At 36.4% G+C, this 18030-nt stretch overlaps 1 protein-coding gene and 1 long non-coding RNA gene across 5 annotated transcripts in view; both read left to right on the top strand.

The window, feature by feature from the left end:
* The first annotated feature begins 5747 nt into the window (after positions 1 to 5747).
* Positions 5748 to 7166, top strand: LOC135729335 (uncharacterized). The gene is made up of 2 exons (XR_012337932.1): positions 5748 to 6264; positions 6911 to 7166. It is a non-coding gene; the product is annotated as an uncharacterized lncRNA (long non-coding RNA).
* A 5292-nt stretch (positions 7167 to 12458) lies between these two features.
* Positions 12459 to 18030, top strand: part of magixa (MAGI family member, X-linked a) — a 46898-nt gene continuing 41326 nt past the window's right edge. For 3 of the 4 annotated variants that reach the window (XM_065246905.2, XM_065246903.2, XM_065246906.1), the window contains exons 1-2: positions 12459 to 12781; positions 16812 to 17101. In XM_065246905.2, the coding sequence (XP_065102977.1) occupies positions 16822 to 17101 (280 nt within the window). In that variant the 5' untranslated portion in view covers positions 12459 to 12781; positions 16812 to 16821. Of the gene's footprint in view, positions 12782 to 15988; positions 16084 to 16811; positions 17102 to 18030 lie in introns of those variants that run through there. The other variant, XM_065246904.2, reaches the window with a different exon arrangement.

Raw genomic sequence — 18030 nt, 5'->3', positions numbered from 1 at the left:
CCACAGGAATACGTCAGTCGCCAGCTAAGCTAACGACAAGCTAAACTTCTATCCAATCACAACGCACCAAACAAGCTACACAATCAGAACTCGATACGACTTCACAGAACAAGGAAACTATCAGCCTGTTTTGAGGACAGTGAAACAACATTATACAGATAAGTAAATTGTGTGAAAAATACCGCGTTTTTTACACTTGAAACATGAACACATGTTATATTGCGCACTGTAGACACAATTAAAGCTTCAAAAACACATAAAGAACTGAACCTTCTTTATTAAGGCAATCTCAAACTCACTGAACTGGGTCTAAAACCTAACCAAACTGTTTTAGATTTGCATGCTGTTTCATTCACATACTTCCTAATACTGCAATGCTGTAAACATATAACTTTTCCTATGTTTACACACTGTTTTCAAAACTGGGTTTGGGTGTACAAACTGATTTCTTTAAAGAACATAATTTTTGATTGAGTGTTCACTAATTTACCATTAGAATATTTTTTTAGTTGTTTTTTTAATGATGATAGGATAATTAATTATTAAGCATAAACATTAAGCAAATAGATTAGGTTTTTTTTGTTCTCATGTTCTATAGCAAAGACACTTGTCTCTAAAGTAAAGGGATTTGGCCCCTATATGCTAATTAGGGATCAAAGATTAGACCCCTATTTAATTAAACTATATAGTAATAAATACATTTGAGAGGTCCTTACATTCTGTGCATTAACCTGCACTGATGTAATTAATTATAGACTCTAGAAATTATTTGTACGTTTGCAGGTTGATGCAATAAGACATGAAAGCACGTGCTAGTTGTGCTTTGAAAATGACCCTGCGGCAGAGTAACATCTGCTACTACGAACCAAAAAAATACTTTGGAAAAATTAATTTATGACTTCATCTCAACACAGCTTGAGGCTGATAAGCTTCATCTTTCATTATAATTAACGTTTATAAAATATTTTCCCCCTGTAATTTGGCACAGTTAGCTAAGAGATAATTTTCTAGGTTTTAAGAAAAATGCCAGAAAGTTGGCAAATTGACAAATGTAAAAAAACATAAAGGTCTATAAAAATAATATTAAACAGTTAAAATATTTAAAACATTAAGCTAAATTAGACAAAAGAAAACTTACTTTTTCTTTTCTCCTCATACATGTCGGTGATGGTCACTTTCACCTCACTGGAACAAAATGCATGATCCTCATGACAGTTTCTTTAGTTACATTTATCAGACATGTTTCCAAATGTTGCTTTTCTATGCGAGACGCAAGTTTTCCAGTTTAGTCCTGTGTAGTGTGCAAAAGTGTACTCTTCCTAATGGCTCTTCATCTTAAACCGATGAATTCAGTGGCTTCAGATGGTTTAAGAAATGAAAAGCGTTAATTTATTTTCCGTCTTCACTGATGAACCTTGAGGCCAGTGGAAAAATCAAAATATAGAAGCTGATAAATATAGCGCACTCTCCTCTATCTCCGCATTTAAGCCATCAATTCAGGATTAAAGAAAAATGAGTCGTTTAAAGGGACAGGCAGCCTAGAAACTTATTAAAGGCAGGGATATTGGGCAAACGAATTTATGGAGCGTCGACAGAAAATACGGGCGAGTCTTTGCTCATTTCCAATCCGACGCTGCATACATTTATTCACGCTCAAGCGCGTGAGAGCACATGCAGCCTCCTCGCGCTTTTGAGCGCGTGTGCATGTGAGCATACAGCAAGTGAAACATTTCACATTAGACCCTATTACATTTTTCTTTTTAATTTCTTTACAACAAAATATAAAAACAACTTTTACATATCATCCCAGGTAAAAAAGTAGTATACTTTAGTGTATTAGAAATATGATTGAAGTACATGAAGTATAAAACAAGTATGCTTCTACTTGTTGTACTTAATTTAAAGAGTATTTAATATGTACTTTTTAAAAGTATACTTCCAAAAAGATATAATTAAGTTCAACTTAACAGTCCAAAAAATAAGTATACTAATTTACCAGTAATTCAATTATCTTTTAAATGTACTTTTTGAAAGTATACTTCAAAAAATATGTAATTAAGTTCAACTTAAGAGTCCAAAAAATAAGTATACTAATTTACCAGTAATTCAATTATCTTTTAAATGTACTTTTTGAAAGTATACTTCAAAAAATATGTAATTAAGTTCAACTTAAGAGTCCAAAAAATAAGTATAATGAATTTACCAGTAATTCAATTATCTTTTAAATGTACTTTTTGAAAGTATACTTAAAAAAAGATGTAATTAAGTTCAACTTAAGAGTCCAAAAAATAAGTATACTAATTTACCAGTAATTAAAATATTTTTTAAATGTACTTTTTGAAAGTGTACTTTGTTGTCAATGTATTTTAAATTGTATAGAAGTTTATTTTTTTTAAGTGTATTAAATTTGACATACTTAGAGTGACAATTCAATATACTTATGGGAAGTATATTTTTTGGAAATTAATTGTTAATTTACTTTTTTAGCATACTAGGATCTCACTTCATTAGAAGTGTGACTTCTGTACACTTTATACAGTACACTATAAAATAAGTGTATTTTTAGTTGCATATCAGAGTACTTTCATAAAATACGTTAGAATAATAAAATGTAGGCTATACACTGCATGAAAAGAGCTGTATCCAGACAAATACGGATGGGAAATCCCTGCTAAACTTTAGGTTTGCCAGATAAATGAGGCAGAGTGCTTGGAAACGTAATACTCAGAAGTAAACTCGTGAAACATCCAGAAACCTTGTGTATATGGATGTATACTGGTGGAAGTTTCTAGGAATCCTCACAGCTGGTTGTAAGGAGTGCTGGTTGTGAGGTGTGAAGGGTTAATGACAGAGTTGCTGTCTCTGTTTTCAAAGCTGGGTGGGGGGTTCAAGGCAGCACATAACATAAAAACATTATATATCTACAAGTGTGTTTACTAAATACATGTATTATTATGCTAATGTAATTTAATTGATAAAGGTTTTTTTTATTTAAGAAAATCTGAGCATCACTCAAAATAACTGTCAACATGTTTGTCAACTAAACATGTTTTGTAAACGTTATACATTTTATAAAAATATTTAATATTTTTATTATTGATAAAGTATAAAGAACAAATCAGTGTGAAAACGCAGATTATAAAAAGTACATAAAGTGCCAGCAGAGGATCCAAAATAATGAAAAAAAAAAAAAACATCCAATGCAACTTGGAAATTGTAGTCAAAATACATCTACAGCAGCATGCTAAAGCAGTACCAACGCCAGGGCAAAAGACTCAAATTCCCAGAATGCACCTGCACCCACCCATTCATTCCCACCAATCAGGATCAACGGCATTTTTCAAACCGCTACTGACTCGTTTTCATGCTAAACAGTACGGCTGAGGTAAGTTTGACTTTCATTCCTTTACATCGCGCAGATCTGTTCCATATTTGTTCCTATTTTGTTCTTCACTGTGATTATTTTTGTCTTTATGCGAGAAGTGTTTTAATTTAAAGCACACACAGGAAACATTAAGAGTAAGTTATACACTGTACACAGTAACGTTAGGAACTTGAACATGCGGTTTTTCAGTGAGCAAAGTAACATGCAAAATGCCTGATAAACGAATCAATTCGATGTTTAAAACTTTAAAAATAAAACGGCAAGATTACTTGTGTTGGAGATGTTCAGCTAACTGTAGCAAATGGCTCTTTCTGCTATTTTAAACGATAACCTTAGACGATTTCTGTTGTTTAAAAGCTCATTGCTGTAGGTAAGTTCTGATAGATGCTGCTTATTTTGCAAGCCTGTTTTAATAGCTTTATTCTGTTTAGTAACCAAGCCAGCTTCACTTTAAGTTTAAGATAAACTAACGTTAGATGTTGTTGTAAAGAAGCTTGGAGTCAAAATATATTTTAAAGTTGTATGATTGTCTTCTTTTTTAATATGATGTCTATCCATGTTTGTGTTTACAGAGGTCATGTACCATGTGGTCGACCTTGCTGACGCTGAAGAGGTTTCTGTGTAAAAATGATGTAAGTTAAGTTTAATCTTTTAATTTAATATTGTTTTAATTCATGCCCATGTCATGCTGGCTACCAGTCAAATATCGCATACAATTAAAAATACTATTAATCACCAATAAAACCTTAAAAGGCCCAGCACCTTCGTATCTTAGAGAATTAATATCAGAATACAATCCAACACGTACACTGCGGTCGCAAAATTCTGGTCTCTTAATTTTCCCTAGAATATCAAAAGTGTCTAAGCTCTGAAATGATTTGCCAACTGGTATCTGTGAATCAGACACAGTCAATCACTTTAAATCTAAAGGGACACTTCACCCATTTGTATTAAGCTTTGTATCTTTAGAACCCCAGTCATGTTTTTGAATGGTCATGCATCATTTCCTGAGACAGGAGAAATACAGATTTCAGTGTTGCACTTCCTTCTTTCAATGATGTAAAAAATTATAATTTTGCATCATTGAAAGAAGGAAGTCCAATATCTTTGTTGAGGTGGTGAGACTACAAACACCCCTTTTTTAGTCAAATAGGCACCAAATTCGAAATGTATGTTACATTTCCACTACAAATATGAGACACTTTCAATAAAGATTAATGTTTCTACAGGTGAAATGCTCCATTAAAGGATAATTCTGGTATTTAACACTTTGAGTCTTATTTCTGGTTTGTTTTGGATGAATTACAGTGATGGACACTGTAATTTTGACAATGGGTCGTGTCTTTTTTTGACTCGTTTAGAAGCGTCTCTTCACTGCTTCAGAGTGGAAGTCAAGGGTCATGCACAAACATGTCATTAAAACAACACTTAACCTTCATTTTCAAAACTGTCCCTTACGAATATTAACCATGGTTTTATTGTGGTAAAAGTGTAGTAACCATGTTTTTTTTGGTCAATTGATTACTATGAGCAAAACCATGGTTTTACTACACTAACCATGGTTTAACTATGGTTTTTGAAAACCATGGTTGTCAAAACCATTGTTATTTTGTGGTAGCTATGGTTTTACTACAGTAACCATGGTTTTTTTGGTCTTAACTGTAGTAAAACCATGGTTAATTTTCGTAAGGGGTGCTACTCACCGAGTGGTTCTTGGTGTTCGTTGATGATTAAAAACAAGTAGTGTAGCGAAATACAGTTTCTGTGGTGTTTTATTTGGCATTTTGTAAAATTCCATTGACTTCTCTTGGAAGACTCATTGCTCGCTGATATATCACTCTGCCGCCGGAAATGGAAAAGGGTCTGTTTACATCTGGTTGTAGTTTTTTCGCTCGGTTTCTCTCAAAAGGCTAGCATGAGCAGAGCAACTGTGCCCTCGGAGTAGGGCACAAATTTTTCCCATATTTGATGGCTCAGTGACCAGCCTTAGGTTTGAATTTGAGCTCGATTGTGACTGTCTATACGCTAGACACCAAGTTCCGTTCAGCATCCTTGTTAGGCAAAGTGGTTGTCGCCATCAAGTGGTCAAGAGTGTGCTAACGCTTCAGACTCAAATATAGAGCGGAAGTATATACGTGGTTGTGAGGTGTCTGAAAAAATAGATCCACTATAGCAAATAACACGGATTGAAATCATACATTGCTCTGATATATTTGTTTTTAATCATCAACGAACACCACAAACCACTCTGTGAGTAGCACAGTTTTGAAAATGAACGTTAAGTGTTGTTTTAATGACATGTTTGTGCATGGCCCTTGACTTCCATTCTGAAGCAGTCAAGAGACGATTCTAAACAAGTTAAAAAGTCAAGACACGACCCATTGTCAAAATTTCAGTGACCATCACTGTAGTTCATCCAAAACAAACCAGAAATGAGACTCAAAGTGTTTAATACCGGAATTATTCTTTAAGACTTTTTTTCTTTAACAAAGCATTCACATAATTTGTCTAGTAAATTATACTTATCTCGCAAAAGTTAGCTTGTACGGAACAAAGCATTCACATAACTCGTCTGGGTAATTTACTAATGCCGCAATAGCTAGCCTGTCTGGAACCGAGCAGATATTAAAACACAACACTGTGTGACACTGCATTACATGTGAATGGCCCCTACGCTAATAGGATTTTGTTTCTCTCTCCCTGTCTCGTCCTCAAACCCGAGGACATTGAGACAAACAGACCAGTTCTGGCTGCCGTGGAGGTCAACACACCACTGATCTACTGGCTGCCCTTCAACGTGATGCCCAGCCGATGCCTGACCACCGACGGAACTAGGGCTGCACGATAAGTCGCATGTGTTTGTCAGGCGCATCTCCTCAGTAATGCCGGTTCCTTGATTAGTATTAAATCGCCATCAGCTGTTTTCAGATGTAGCAGCTTTAACTACACAGAGCCGTAGTTCACTGACAATCGGGGCAATTTCGCATTAATTATCGCGGACGTATCGGCTGCGATATGTATGCGATATGGCCCAGCTTGTCAGGGAACTACGGCTCTGTAGTTAAAGCTGCTCCATCTGAAAACAGCTGATGGCGATTTAATACTAATCAAGGAACCGGCATTACTGAGGAGATGCGCCTGACAAACACATGCGATTTATCGTGCAGCCCTAGACGGAACCCGTTAAATCTCCTTATCCGTTTACATCCCATATATATATATGTGTATATCTTTTCCTCCTAGGACTTTTTGTTCCTCCCTGAGGTTTTTCTCCTAGGGTTTTTTTAACCCCGGGGAGTCAAGCAACATTGGCTTAACTTAGCACCCTCTTGTATACGAGACATTATTAATTTGCTCACTTGTAAAGTTTATTCATAGCCGCTGTATTTTGCTACTTATATTGTCTGTCGATTTTTCTGTTTCCCCTGCTTCTTTTAATGTAAAGCTGCTTTGAAACAACTACAAATTGTGAAAAGCGCTATATAAATAAAATTGAAATTGAAATGTCTCTTTCCTGTTTTACAGATGCAGTGAGGGAGTGATTCCCCAACATCGAGGTGGCAGAGATCCGGGACCTTCTACGGAGGAAGTGCAACAATGCCAGTTACAAGGCCTCCAGTAGTTCAAATCAGAGCTAGATGTCCATATAGTACAAGTTGTTCGCAATTGTTCTCTTCCCGGCATTTCAAAGAAAGTCGACTGTTTAAGGTTCCCCATTTTGCCAATATCTGTTTTGTGTGTTACTTTTGTGTCATTAATAAAGATCCTTTTTTGAAATGCAGTTTGTAATCTGTTTGTGTGCATTTGAACTGAATTGTTATATTATACACTTGTAGTGTAACAGCAATATTCATGCTTAAGTATAACAAAATGGGGATAAAAGTATAAATTAAATATACTTAAAATATAAAAAATACACTATAATAATATTGCACTGAAAGTACGTGTCTATGATGTTTAGGTTATAATTGAAATTCACTTTAAAAACATTATTATTGTCATAGTGGGACACTTTAAAAGCACTAAAAATAGTTAGGAAGTGCATTTGTAGAGCACTTGAAATATTACAGAGGCATACTAAATTAACATAGTTTATACTAATTATAAGTATGATAGCAGTATGCACAAAATGTACTTAAACACAACTATAATTTGTGCTGCAATGGCTTTTTAAGTGTATTTCCATTAAAATTGCAATACAATGCAATTGTACTGTAAGTGTGCTTAATTACTCATAAATCTTGATTTTCAGGAGTGTATTTTAGTGCACTTGAAGTTTAAAAAAAGTTGTTCCATTTTAGCATACTATTTACACTTGAAGTGTAATCAAATAGGTGTTAAGTTGAAGTTAATACATAATTGAGTACACTTAACTATACTTGGATTTGACGAAAATAGTACAAAATCTAGAAAATATACTTAGTACACTTTTTTAAAGTATATTTTTAATAGAATTTTTTTTCACCTGGGATACCATTTTAGAGAAGAGATATTTTGGGAAGAATTTAAATATTATTAAATATATATTAATAATCAGGACAGTTAATCATTTTATAACGTAAAAGACCAATATGGAAAAAGTTAGAAACTCTTCCACGCTCTTTGCCACTTATTGAACACAAGTGCGCACTTGATGGTGCTGTGCTGTGTGCTGCTTCTTTCATCTGTCAGTTATCTGTGAAAAAAGTTTAAAATTTGACATCTGTCCAATATTGGGTCTTTATGTCAGATCAACGTTGGATTTTGATGTCAAATCAACGTTGGATTTTGACGTCGGATCAACGTCAGATAAACGTTGGATTTTGACATCCAGGGTTCCCACGGGTCCTTGAAAATTTGTGAATCTGCGGGAAAAAATTCAAGGCCCTGAGAGGTTTTTGAAAATATACATACATAGATACAGGTCATAGAAAGTGCTTGAAACTAAGTTTTCTGGACAAAAATCCATATTATTCCTGTGTAGTGTAGGATAATATCATTAAAATTCTAGAATTTTTAAGCACCCGTGCTAAACTGTTCACTTTAAATGCTTATCTTCTGTATGCGAATGCTGATTCATACCAAAATGCTTTTTTGCATAGTTGTGTTTGACACATCAAAACGTCTCGGGTTACGTATGTAACTGTTGTTCCCTGATAGGGAACGAGACGCTGCGTCTCCCTTGCCATACTTCCTGCGTTCCTGTAAAACTCTATCACCATTTTTCTTACTACTTTAGTAATCTCATCTCAACCACAAAGTACACTTTCTCTTCACTCTATACTGAAACTCAAAAAATAAACTAAATTTAATGCCTTGATTATAAGAAATTAAGACTTGCTGCTCTGATTTTAGACTCTTTAAGGCCTACAAAAACCCAATAGATTGAAAGCTAATATTTTATAATGAATATCCACTGACTTAAAATATATATTTTTTTATGTTGTCAGTTTGCAGTATACACTTGCATACAGGCTACATTTGGATTTTGATGTCAGAACAACATTGTGTTTTGACGTCAGTTCACTGTTGGGTCAAACATCAAGAACTACATTGGCCTGATGTCAAGACCCAACTTTGGCTTGACATGAAAATCAAACGTTGATTCGACATCAAAATCAGACGTTGATCCGACGTCAAGATCCAAAGTTGATCCGACAGTGATCGAATGCTGAAATCCAACGTTGAAATCCAATGTTGATCCGACATCTAGATCCACCATTGATTTGATGTAAAGATCCAACGTTGATTCGATGTCCAGGGTTCCCACACCTTAGTTAACTTCAAATTCAAGGACCTTTCAAGGACTTTCCAGGTCCAATACCTTCAAATTCAAGGAATAAATGTGAGGGCACATTTCAAGTGAGAGCAAGGTTGCATTGTGTTACCTTTTAAGATACATTGTTACAGTTCCCTTTCGAGGGAACTCGCGCTGTACTCTGGGGACGCCTCCAGGGGTAAGTGCGTCTGAATGTGTATATTAAATTCAACCAATGGTGAGGCTTAACAACAAAGACAGGGTGACGCGGGAACCAGGAAGTATATTGCTATCTGAAATATTGCCAAATCAAGTTTATCTACAGCAAGGGATTTTTCAAGGGGGTCCTTCATAAAGTTTGAAAATCTTTGATCTACGTATTTATCCCTGTGTTTACCTGCATTTGACGTATTAAAATCAGTTCAGAGCTTTTGTCTGTATGTTAATTCCTCTTAACATTCCCACAACATTACCTATGGGCAGCACAGTGTCATACGTTGTTGCTATGATTTGAACTAAGGTAATTTACTGTTTATTTATTTTGTTTATTGTCAGGAATCTACTCCAGATCATGGTTGTTATTGGTTCGATACCGGACTACCACAAAAGCTGTTTGTTTATGTTGTTGTCTCTGAAACGGTCTCTGTGACCCTGCAGATTTGGGGAAAATGGATGGATTCGTTCATATGACAAACTGTAAGTATTATGTTTCTGTAATCCTCTCACAAATGTTCTGACATGATGGATTCATTGTCAGTCAAACCATGTTTTGTAAACATACATTTAAATTAATTTATTTTATCTCCTGTCTCCCACAGAAATCAGTGCAAACAATCTTTTTTTTATATATTTTTATAAAAAATAGCAAAGATATACATTATATAAAACAAATGACCATGAGAGTACACAAATCACAGAAAGAAATGTAGAAGCAGCTAAACGTATAATATGTATATCTTGTTTTTCTTCATTACTATTGATGTCAAAGTGCAAATGATCTTAATTCTTAAGTATTGGGCTTATTCAGCAGGTCAGTGCCACTCTATTATTATACATCAACAAAATTCACCTGACTATCAAATAGACATACAGGCAATATATAATGCACAATATCTTATTTGATAGTATCAGACATTCATATAGCAATGTACTAAAAACAGGTTAAAAGTAGACCACTACACTACTTATTAATAAATTATTAATTGAACAAACAGCACGTAAACACGGGCAGTTAACGCCCTCTAGTGGTTGCGTTTAGATCCATATTTCTTTATAGATTACGTCATAGAATGTTAAAAAAAGAAATACAGGTTACATATTTATTTTTAAAATCACAGGCGACTTAGGAATACCTTTCTATTAAAAGAAAATAGATAAATAAAAATAAACACTTTTATACATGGTCGTTTAAAAAAAATGTCACAAATTCTCAAATCACATTTTTTTTTATAAAAATTATTTTGAGATATTTTCTAATGTCATGGGATTTCATCTGATATATTAGATTTTATAATATATTGCGATATAAAAAGAAAATGATTAGGGGGAAATTATTTGTCTTTATGTTTCTCATTTTTCTCATTTAAATAAACCTTTGAAACCCTTGAAAAACATCCTCATAGTCTATCTGCTATCACTTTCTGAAGAGATTTATTACTTTGATTTATCTTACTGTCTTCACTTAGTCTCTCTCTCTTTGCTCTCTCTTTCTTCTCATCAGTGCCATGGTGTGCTCAGTTAGATTAGAGCTTATCTGAGATTAATGTGTGTCACATTGGTATAAAAGCAACATTTTAGATTTTGCATTTTAATCTCTGGCGCTCATTTTACCTGCCAATTTTAACATGTATTTCCATCCACATCCCAAAAGTTTTATGATGTTTCCCTTTGGATACAGATGAAATGAGAACACCTGAGATTTCTGTATTATATTGATGTCAGTTTTGGGCTGATCTGTGTTTTGAAATGTGATATATTTGTTTGTGGGACTGTGTTTTTTGCTATAAATCTATACAGTCTAAACTCTGATGTTTAGAAATGCAGTAAGCAGACTTGAGGCATAGTCAGCACTTTCATATGACTTTAACCTACAGCCAAACACATGTACACTCTCTCAAACAACAGCACATACAACTATGGCACCGCAACAGGCATTCCATCACCCCTATCCCCTCTGTAATAATGATAAATGTTTTGTTAATTGCCCCCCATTATTTATTAAGGGCGGTATGCATTATTGAAGAAGTACTATTTTGTTTTCTCACGAACAGTTTTACGTTATCGTGACTCTAAAAGATAATCAATTTTATAAAGCAATTGTACATACTGGAAAATATTTTAAGCAAAGATGATGTCTTGCTTGGGGTGGGTGGTGCTTGCCGGTTGCATGCGCTACTGGCACTGTTTCCAAGATACCCACACAGTTTCCTTGGCAACGGGAGCGAGCACATGGATAAAGTGTGCGCATTAGTTAATGACGCTTTACGACGCTGCTTTCTTTTTTTCCCGAAAGAACAGTAGCGTAATAACGCAGGACGAATCTGAGAATTGCAACACTGTTTATGCAGCATTTTACAACACATACGTCATTCTACAACAAATACGTAACAATCAAGCTGTGAGGTGGGTAGGGGGATCGTGAAGTGGACCCGATAGGGTTGCGAACCTCTCTAATGAAAAGTCTTGGCCGACATCATAGCGAACTGTAAACTGTAAATGTAATTCGCTGATGTCAGCTGTATTGGACCCATTAGATCAACTAGACGGTGCTGCAGCGAACAGACCACCCAGTGTCACCAACATCCACTGTAAAATAGAAAACAATAGCATACACATTTTGTTCTCAATAAAGCAGTTTTATATCAAACTAATGAATTATATATCACTGTGTGGTAACTTCATGACATTCTGATGAAAATTCTCTAGAATAATCCCATAATTGAAAAAATACATATCTCTTTTTCAAGTACTGTTTAGTCTATTTTGTTGGCTAGTTGTGTTTAGAACAGTATTTTTCTAAATAAAAAAAGTCTAAATAAAATACAAACAGTATAAAGCGTACTTTCTCATCTCACATGCTTGTCTTTATTTAGCGTGTTTTGCAGTGTGAGAAATGACAAACACATTTGCATACGCAATGAAAAGCGTGCATTCCTGTTCATTATCAATTCAAGTGTGTCTTGAAGTATTTGGGTAAGGAGTCACGGCGCGTTCATGTATTCCCAGTCTCGCACCGCGCTGTCCAATCGCTTCTGACCATAGGCGGTCCGATCCTTCCCCGTTATACACGGCGTATCCTCCCCATCCCTCCTCCTTCTCTCCTCCCCTCCCCTCCGCTTGGCTGCCTTATCATCGCTTCCTTGTTGCCAAACCTGCAAAGACAGGGCTGTACTGAATGCAGCGTAATTTTGACCCATGTTCCATTAGCCGAGCAGCCCTGAGGGCAAGACACTTCCGCGCTGGACTGTAATGCTACACTGTCCTCCAATTCATCCTCAACCGCTATGGATCTGTACCCTTAGTGCGCTGCCGCTGCCTCATCCAACACGGCGTAATCTGCAGTCACCTGCGACTCCGATAGGCAATCAATATTGATAGAGTATTTATAAGGATTACAGCCATTAGGCAACACGTCGCGGGGAAAAGCTGGAAATATGAAGGTATGTCACGAAGCGTCGCATTATTGCTTGATAGACCATCTGATACTACTGGCATATGCTTTGTCCATTCATTTCCACCCGCCTGTCATAGCGGACTATAGGGCGCAAATTCCATTATGTCCTTGTTTAGGCTGTGTGTGGCGACTGTACTCACGTTGCCTTTGCAGCATTTAACACCGCGCTCTCCCTGTCAGTGTTTTCGTCAACTATCTTCACCGGGACGCAATATCCAAGGGATTTAAAGTCAGCACGCGATACGGAATCGTTTAATAATAGCGCGTAAAAGTGCGCCTCTGGCAACAATAGCAGCCGTACTGTACATGATCGCGAGCGGTTCAGGACCGCATGGTGAACTGTTTGTCCACGTAGTAAACAGGGGCCTTTTATGCATGTTAAGGTTTCAGTTTTTAAAGAATTTGGATGTGTTGTTTTTTGAAAAATGCATAAAAGGGTGTCGTGCGTAATGGCGAGTTGGAAACGATAAATATGTCAAATGAGTTAAGAGCAGTTTTAACTGGCGATTTTGCAGTGATACAGTATAAGATGAGAGTGTGGGATTCATAGTCCACTCTGCTGGTAAATAATGACCATTGCAGTCATTGGTTAGTAGCATGCAGCCCCACTCGCTTTAAATGGCACATCATAAACCTCCACACACTCATACACCATCAGAATGTTCCATTAGGTTTGTGAGGTCTCAAGCATGAGTGTTTCATTCATATAAAGAAATGCTGCAGTTATATGAATTTTGATATATGAGAATTAGGTAGGAGGTGTGTGTCATACAGTAAACAGTCCAATGTTACAGGAGGGTCATCTTTAACCCGGTCCCCATAGTCAGCATTACTGACTGCACCAGCCATCACACTTACGCTCTCTTACTCACTCCAAAGCATGCAAAATGGTATCATACACCATCACTGACCATGACACTTTTCAGAACGCTACGCTACTACTGCAGAACTGTTTCTCACTTTTTGTTTCTTTTTCAAGGGTATACAGTTTCATACTCACCTTTTCCATTTACATTTATTTGTAAAGGCTGCTAGCATGAAGGTTACAGACCTAAATCACCAGCCAAATAGTGTCCTTATGCAAATTAACCTGCGCAGGTGTGCATCATGCGTATTCATATGTATGAGCATGTGTGCAAGTACCATAAAGTTTCATCTCTGGAATTTATAGTGGCCAATTCACCTAACCAACATCCAGGTTCACAGTAAAAAGATCAGTGTGTGATATAAAACAGAAATTTCACTATATATGCTTTTAACAAAGTATGAAAGTTGCCTTTTAAGGTGACAAAGGTCAGGTGCCTCTTTGAAGTCTTAAACTTACATTCACTGTAATACTGCTAAAGTAACATCTCCTGTCAGTCCTTGACTGAATAGACTCCAAGTTTCAGATTAGAAATTTAATAAAAACAGTATTAAAATGTTTGTTTTTAATCAGGGAAGAGGAACCTTGACTGCTGATGTGAAGAAAAAACAAACCCCATGGCTCTTCAGTGCCCCGAACGCTTTAATGGTTCAGCACATAATGACAGACTGATATACCTGAGCTTCTTTTCACAGTAGCGATCCGCAGTGATGGTGCAGAGAGATTTTACACATGTCTGCAAGTGATTACATCTTATTGGGCTCCGATCTGAGTTGTAACTTAAATAGACGTCATCTAACAGAATTATGTTTCTCTAAATACGAAAACAAGATTAATACTGTAATGTATTACACTAGATAACATTCAAACTGTAAGATTTGCTCGCTGCTTTAGATCTCTCTGTACAATTACTTTAACAAATAGGAGCCGCCATTCCAGTTGGGACCCAAGGGCCCATATATCCCTCCTTAGAAAGTCCTACTAGACCAAATCTCATCTTCCTCTCTCTCCTTGGCCCAGTGACATCTGGAACTTTAGTATTCAATTAAAGCTGTTCCCGATTTGAGTCAGTTCATCAACTTACCTGAAGGTCCAGAAGGATTTATCTTCTCTCTGCACTTCATCTCTGGTGGCACAGAGTCCATCCGAGTTAACAAGAATAGCAGTCAGAAAAAAAACCTTGCTCTGCTTATGAATGTATCTGAGTAAACTTCTTATTTTGAGAATTTGCAGAACTGAAATAATCCCTTTAAAATGATTAGTTAGAAGACACATTACATAATGACTCTGCATACTAAAATTATTGGTACGTTTTTTTCATGTGCACTTGACAACTGTTTGAATGACTTTGAAATGCGACTGTTTCATTTACTGCTTTGCAGGTCTTAAATGCTTTTGAACAGCATGAAAACAAACAATTCTGTGTTTGGGGTTATGAGTTCTTTATTCATCAGTAGGATGGGGTGGCAGTTTGGGGCATCTTTCCAAAATACTTAATCAGTTATTCTCAACATCCCAGCATGCATATGTAATGTGGAGTATGCAAGGAGGATTTAATCATGACGAGGGTGGTACAAGGTTTCTATAAAGATCGGTCGGTCGAGTACTGTATATATAGATATCTAAAGAAACATCAAGGTGCAGTGCTTAAGCTGTCTTAGAGTGTAACAGTGTAGTGTGTGTACTGTCAGTAGTCTTGTGTACTACCATGAAACATCATTCCGTAGGGATTCCAGAACAGAACTGAACTAAGTGCTAGACAAGAGCTAAAGTTTTATATTTATTTTTTTCTACTAAATGCTGAATCGTGTTTTACCTGCACATTTTTGTTTCCTTATTGGTCAAGTATACAGTTAGACACTCACTGTACTGTATATAGCATTCGTGATCTCTCCTGTTTGTGTGTATGTGTGTGTGCGCTCAAGTGAGGTGTGAACACACTGCGGCAGGTTGCATGGACTTTGACACTTGGAAAAGCTCATGCCCCTGTTTGCTTTTAGTTTGAAAAGTGACTCGCTGCACTGTTTGTCCAAAGGCCGAGTCCAACTTGAAGTTATAACTTTCCCTCTGTCTCTGTGTGGTAATGGAAAAAAAACCCGCAGCGTCGGAATGCAAAGTCTCTATCTTTCCTCTTCCCTCCTCACTGACTTTACTGCAATAGTGTAACTATGTGACTCTGTTAGTGTTGTCCAGTTAAACATTCTCACACTCCTGCTGCTGTTTATCAGACACATTTGATCTTTGCACTGCAGGGTTGTAATGAAATATGTAGGTGTGTGTTGATGAGACAGTTATGTAATTTCCATGTTTTGCATGGTCGCTTTTTTTGAGAAAATCTTTAGACTCTGGGAACAGGGACACACACATACACACAGTGGCCTTCTGCAGCCAAACCTGATACGTAATTTAGCAAGTCCTGTCAGGTACTGATCATTTATTTATATTTCTACATTTTCAACACAAACCCAAAAAGATCGTACTGTTTTGTACTTTATTCGTAGCAGAATCCTTGACACCTGAAATAGATCTGTGCATTTTTAATGAGCTCATGTAAATTGTGTTTGTGGATGGAACCGCCCCCCACTGCGTTTTGACCATCTGTTTGCTTGTTTTGTTTCAATTTAGAGACTCGTATCTTGTGTTTAGCTTGTGCGATACTACTGGGACTTACGGAAATGTGTTTGTAAAGCCCTTGGTATCTCATTTTGCCCATTAGAAGAGTTATGGGACTTATATTTTAATTTAGATTGCTGACTTATATATTTATTTGACTTTGTGTCATGTTTCAGCCTTGTTATCGCTGTCAAAGTGGACCAAGTCTATTCTGAAATACTGTATATGTTAAAAATGTATGCAGGCGTTTGATTAATGTATTGGCTCGGATTTATCTCGTTCGCTTTACAAACACATTGTCTACATTACTTATGGCTGTCAGAATAACCATTAAATACGCATTATGATACATGCACGATTTGTGACTCACTATCATTTTGTTTTTATTGATTTACTAATGTATCAGGGTGGAAGATGTCATTTCTAAATGGGACAAAATGATTCATATTTAATATATTTTAAACAATTTTATATATTTGCAATATACTGACGTACTTTCTTTGTCTTAATCTCTACCTCCATCACTTTTTTCTTTCAGCGCTGGCAACATGTCTAAGGCCACTGTCAAGAAGCTGCACTGGCGCTCAAAAGTCCAGGAGAGCTTCGTCCCACTGGGCGGAGCCTCAGGAGAGCTGGGTGTGGCCATCGGGGGCGGTGCAGATTATGGAGAGTTCCCATTTGTTACAGCAGCACCTGGAGGTGGAGCCACAGTTGGTGACATCATTCTTGAGATTGGGGGTACACCTGTCCTTGGATTAACCTTAGGAGATGTCAGAGGGGTTCTGAATTCATGTCCACATCCCATCCGGATCAAAACAGTCTCACCAGGTACTTTTAATTAGTTTTTATGAGGGAACTGGGTGGTTTGGAATGCTGGATAACTCCGGATCAAATAACGTCTGAATGGTACTGCTTTGTCTGCATGAAGTGGTGGTTTGGAGAGTTACAAGCCAAGATCTTTAAAAAAAATATTTCTTATTGCTTCATGTTATGATATGTAATAAGGTTTTGATTGCAATTATTAACTGTGTTATTACCTGGGTTATATAAGATCTTTTTACATACTGTCATTCACAATATACAGCCTAAATTACACTGTTGACATCTCTCCGCTACCTGTCGTTGTCCCTGAGGAATTTATTATCCTAATCTAACCTGCCTGAGCATGTCAGTTTATGATGTTGCACGGGGATGTAATTTAGTATATGTCTAGTAAATTAATTCATGTCTAGCTTCTGTGTGATATAGTGTAAAGAATAACTTTTCTTGACACCGTATATCAATGCTTAATGAAGGCATTTTCAATCTTTCTGCGCAGTGTCTTGGACTAACAAGTAAATGCCAAATTATCATATTTCCTTAATGAAATGCAGCTTTTTGGTAAACTAAATGTTTATTCTAAAAAAATCCTAATATCATTGAAGGAGATTAGGTTAAAGGGGTAGTTCAAGCCATCTTCGATGTATATGATTCTAGTTTTTAGACTAACACAATCTGACTTACTCGAAAATGTCCTTGCTGTTCCAAGCTTTATAATAGTAGGAAATGGTGCTTCTGATTTGATCCCCAAAAAATCTATCCATCCTTCACAGAAGTAATCCACATGGCTCCAGTGGGTTAATAAAGGCCTATTTAATCAAATAAAATGCATCTTCATCCAGGAACTGTACCTTTTATAATAATAGTAGAATATTTATAGGTTTACCTAGGGTGCTTTCACACCTGTCTCATTTAGTTCGGTTGAATCGTACCAGAGT

The sequence above is a fragment of the Paramisgurnus dabryanus genome, chromosome 11 (assembly GCF_030506205.2).
Source record: "Paramisgurnus dabryanus chromosome 11, PD_genome_1.1, whole genome shotgun sequence".
In the NCBI taxonomy this organism is placed as follows: Eukaryota; Metazoa; Chordata; class Actinopteri; order Cypriniformes; family Cobitidae; genus Paramisgurnus; species Paramisgurnus dabryanus.
Note: the sequence above shows the minus strand (reverse complement) of the source record. Positions and strands in the feature narration are given on the sequence as shown.